Below are 5,230 nucleotides of genomic sequence, written 5' to 3'. Positions count from 1 at the left end.
TGCTGGCCGCTCACGCTGGCTGCTGGCTACACACGGTAGCCCATGGCAACCCACTGCAGCAGGGGCTGCAGCCTACGCCATTGCTGGCGACTCACAGCAGTCCAGCTCCAGATTGAGCTGTTGTTCAGCATCTTAGCTATAGAGGGTAGTGTCACCGGCCCTCATATGTGGGATCCGAACCAGGGTCCTCTGGCGTCCCAAGCCAGCTCTTAACCAACATGCCCCTCGGCTGGCCAGTGAATGTATTTTTAGTACAAGTATGTCCCAAGTTATTCATTGTTTTTCTGAAATTCAGGTTTTACCTGGGTATCCTGTATGTTATCTGGTAACTCTACCTGGGTGGGAGGGAGGTGGGAAGATTTAGAGGCCCAAGGCCTGATCTATTGATTTTATGACTGTTTCATTTTAGAGGTATAAACCCTGGACTTTTAGCCCTCATTTTCCCCTCATCACTTACCTTAGGTCTGCTTGTCTATTTACCTTCTACCTACACGTCAGCTTTGTTTCGGTACAGGGGCACATCTGCAGTAGTGCATCCTCCTGTGTCTTAGCCGGAGGAAGCAGCTCCACTGTACTCAGTAAAGGTCTGCCAATTTTCTTGGTTCTGCTTTTCTTGCAGGTGAAGGTCACCGTCCTGGCTGATAATGATCCCAACTCTCAATTCAACTACCTTATTCAGGTCTCCACTGGATATCGAAGAAAGGCCTCTACAACTGCTAAGGTGAATGAAATAAATGTTCTTCATTCATTGCTCTGTATCTTCTGCCACATGAGATACACTGACTTGGTGATACGCCGGTGTCCTGTAGCATCTACAAGAGATCACACAGAGTAGTATTTCCTCGTTCTAAACTGTAACTCTGAAGGGCCCTCTATACCTGTCTAACATCCCACAGACTTCAGCTCAGTACAGTTTTCTCTGTCTTTATCTTTCTCCTTAGGGATAAACCCAAAGAATCATGTTAGAATTTCGTGTATTTTATCTTTCCTTGTCACACTTTAGGTGGTTATCACCCTCTATGGATCAGAGGGACGGAGTGAGCCCCATCACCTCTGGGACTCCCAGAAGGCAGTCTTTGAACGCGGGGGACTGGATGTCTTCCTCCTCAGCACTCAGTCCTCTCTAGGGGAACTGCACAGCCTCCGGCTCTGGCATGACAACTCGGGTGGCAGCCCTTCGTGGTAAGTATCTGGATCATGCTGGCTTGTTGCTTCGCTGTGGATCTTCAGCATTCTGGGGCAAGTCCAGCATGTCCTCACAATAAATAACGTAATGCTTTGGGCCAAAGAGAAACAAATGACAATTAGATTTAAATGTCAAAGCTGCCTATAAAGAAGAAACCCTGGAAAGCAATATGGAAAATTAACAACATGATTTTTTGCGGATGGTAGAATGATAGATGGGTTTTTTTTCTTTTATTTTCATTAAATGTTGTCATGATTGTGAAGAACAAATCATAACAATGAAATATTGAAAAGCTGCTCAACTTCATTAGTCATCAGGAAATGCAAATTAAAACCACAGTGAGATAACACTAAACACCCACCAGAATGACTAAAATTAAAAAGTCTGACAAAACCAATTTTGAGTAAGGATGGGGAGCAGTTAGAGCTCTCAGACAGCCGCCAGTGGGGGTGTAAAATGGTGCAGCCACGTTAGAGAACCTTTTGTCAGTTTCCTATAAAGTTAAACATACATACATTTACCAGACATTCCACCCCTAGGTATTTATCCAACATAAATGAAAAAATATGTTCATCCAAGACTTATACATATATATTCATAGCACCTTTATTGTTAGTAGCTGAAAACTGGAAACAACACAGATGTCTATCTGTGATGAATAAACAAATGTTAGTTTGTTTCATTCAGTGGAGTATGACTCACTGCCAAAAAGAACAATCTGCTGATATCCCCAACGTGGATGAATTCCAGAAAATATTATGCTGAGCGAAAGAAGCCAGACACAAGAATACATACTGTGTGATTCTATATGTATGAAATTCTAAACAAAGGCCAGGAGTGAGCCTGAGGGGGATTGACTGGAAAGGGGCATAAGGGAACTTTTTGGGGTGACATCCTAATGGTGGTGCTGACAAAGTGTACACATTTGTCAAAATGCATTGAGCTGTACCTTTTAAATGGATGCCTTTTATCATATGTAAATTATACCACAATACAGTTGATTTTTTTTTAATGTACGCGTGTAGGAAAATGTCTAGAGCTATACACACTAAATTATTACCAGTAGTTATCTCTGGGTAGTAGGATTATGAATTTTAAAATTTTCCTTCAGTATATTTTTAGGTATTTTCAAAATTTTTTACATTGAATTTATACAGTCACATTAGATTCTTTTTTTCCTCACGTATAAAAGAATAAGAAAATAAAAGTTACACTGGGAGCACAAAAAGCCCATGACTGGTTTCTCATCAGTCAGAAAATGAATATTTTCTCCTCTTTTATGCTCTGCTCTTAAATGCAAGCTTTATCTCTATAAGATGCACTAGCTAACTTTAAATCCAATACAGCTTAGTCACCTGTGGTTTTATAAACTGCCCCAATAAAATAGTCCCCAGGAATATTTTAGCTTTAAAGGAGCCTCTATTCCTCATACAGAAAATACCTTTGACCTAAAATTAAACAAAGATTTTGACCAGTGAAATTTAAGTGGTTTCATGACAGTAGACATAGACTCTTGGGGAAATAGCATAATTACAGTAAAGCAGGAAGTTTACTGACTAATTGCAAGATAAAGTCAAAGAGGTTGAACAGTTAGGTGTTTAGAGAACAGGTTTGTTGACAGTCAAAGTTAGTAGAGAAGTTAGACACATGGTAAATAAAACATTGTGGTTGGAAAAAGGACAAAATTTCAGGGCCTATGGCTCTGTGAAGTCAAAACAAAGCCACAGAACCAAATAGGAGAATAAGTCATTAATATAAATGTTGATGACCAAGCCCCAATCCCCCTTTTGCACCCCCTCAGACGCTGGTGATGGAAGATAGAGGCATATGGGATACTTTTAGAGGTGGCAGGGCTGTCACATATGGACAAGGAAACTTTACATACACACACTGGACTATTCTTAGGTACAGAAGTCTGCATTTTGGTGATTGGTACATGAACTCCCTTAGAGGCTGGGAAGGGAAAATGGGATCAGCTCTCATTTCTTCAGTTCTTGCCTCACAGCGAAAGAATCCATTTACTTGGACACTCACTGACAGTACAAGATTACTTCTTTTTTAAATTATTTATTTTTATTGAGGTATAATTAACATACAACATATTAGTTTCAGATGTACAACACAATGATTTAATAGTTGTATATATTGTGAAATGATCACCACAATAAGTCTAGTTAACATCTATCACCATGTATAGTCACAGAGTTTTATTTTCTGGTGATGAGAAATTTTAAGATCTATTCTCTTAGCAACTTTCAAACGTTATGCAATACAGTATTATTAACTATAATCACCATGCTGTATATTATATCATCATGACATTTATTTTATAGATGGAAGTTTGTACCTTTTGACTTCCTTTACCCACTTCCCCCATCCCCCTACCCCCCATCTCCGGCAACCACCTGTTCTCTGTATCTATGAGCTTGTTTTTTTCTTAAATTTTTTTCAGGTTTCATATATAAATGAGATCATATGGTATTTGTCTTTCTCTGTCTGACTTATTTCACTTAACATAATGCCCTCAAGGTCCATCCGTGTTGCACGTGGCAAGATTTCATTCTGTGTTATACCTGAACAATATTCCATTGTGTGTGTGTGTGTGTGTGTGTGTGTGTGTGTGTGTGTGTGTGTGNGCCACTTGGCCGGCCCTGAAAGATTATTTTTAAAAAGATGGATTGTGGGATGGATAGAAGTCTATACAGAGGGTGCCAAAAAAATGTATTTGCATTTTAAGGAAGGAAAACAATTAAAATTGTAATACTCAATATATACAGATAACAAAAAATGAATACAAGTCACATTTGACCTGTTATTACAAGAGCTGCTCAAAGTGGCTACCATCAGCGTCCAGACACTTCTGATTATGGCAAACTACTGTATGAGCAATGTTGACCAAAGTGTCCACTTGTATACATTTTTTTTGGCACCCCTGGTATATGTAATAAAGCAAATTTAGTAAAATGTTAATTATGGAATCTGATTAGTGACTATATGGGTGTTCACTGTAAAATTCTCTCAACTTTCTGTATGGTTGAAAATTTTCATAATAAAATGTTGACACTCCTGCAGAAGTAAAGTTCCAGCACAGTGGGCTATATATATTTCAAACTTTATCTATCATAGATGATAAATATCTATTTCAAACTTTATCTATCATAAATGATATATATTAGAAATAAAGTTGAAATATAAATTATATATATAAGTTATATTTCAACTTTATTTCTATTCCTAAATTTGGGTAAGGCCCAGAGATAGCTCAGTAAGTCTTGGTATAAGATCAGAATGACTACACTGTAGTTTAGAAAAGTTAAGAATTTCTGAGACAGATAATAAATAGTTAAGAATTTCTAAGATACATAAATAGTGCCCAGAATATACTTGACCAGAAAACATACTTTCTGGATATAAACTTTAAATGTAACTGAAAAGTCTTAATAAACAGCTACCCTTGTGCGTTTAAAAAATGTTGGGAAAAATAATTAGAGTGAATAAAGCAAGTTACAGTGTCGCTTCACACTATATTAAACGAGCTTTTTCTGGCTCTCGCCCAAATTGGAACATGCGCTCTGCTCTTCTTGCTGGTCTTGGCAGTAAAGTCATGTCTTTTGGGGCTGGAAGAAATCTTAGAGATCCTTTAGTTTAGACTCCTTGTTTGAAAGATAAGAAAACTAGAGAGATTGGGTGACTTGCCCTAAACAGCCACCTGGTGACAGAGACAGGCCTGAAATCAGGTCTCTGGCCTGCCATCCGGGGGCCCCCTCCCTGGAACCACTCAGTTTCTATCCTTGCATCAGCTTTGGGTTTCTTTTGTTACCTAGGTCTTCTAGCTACTGACTTTTGTGTGTGGTTTAATGTTTCTTAAACTCATAGTACATTCTAATTCATCAGATCTGGATTTTCATTTATCAAAAAAATATGATTTTTGGGCTGGCCAAATGGTGCGTTGGTTAAGAACTGGCTTGGGACACCAGAGGGCCCCGGTTTGGATCCCACATATGAGGGCCAGTGACACTGCCCTCCACAGCTAAGATGCTGAAC

At 38.8% G+C, this 5,230-nt stretch overlaps 1 protein-coding gene across 1 annotated transcript in view; it reads left to right on the top strand.

The window, feature by feature from the left end:
* PKD1L3 (polycystin 1 like 3, transient receptor potential channel interacting) overlaps positions 1 to 5,230 on the top strand; it is a 77,790-nt gene that overhangs the window by 28,472 nt on the left and 44,088 nt on the right. The window contains 2 exon segments of the mRNA XM_019653721.1: positions 620 to 721; positions 1,004 to 1,182. Of these exon segments, the coding sequence (XP_019509266.1) occupies positions 620 to 721; positions 1,004 to 1,182 (281 nt within the window).

Source organism: Hipposideros armiger, unplaced genomic scaffold, assembly GCF_001890085.2.
Source record: "Hipposideros armiger isolate ML-2016 unplaced genomic scaffold, ASM189008v1 scaffold_9, whole genome shotgun sequence".
Taxonomy (NCBI): Eukaryota; Metazoa; Chordata; class Mammalia; order Chiroptera; family Hipposideridae; genus Hipposideros; species Hipposideros armiger.
This window is presented reverse-complemented; position numbering and strand designations above follow the sequence as displayed.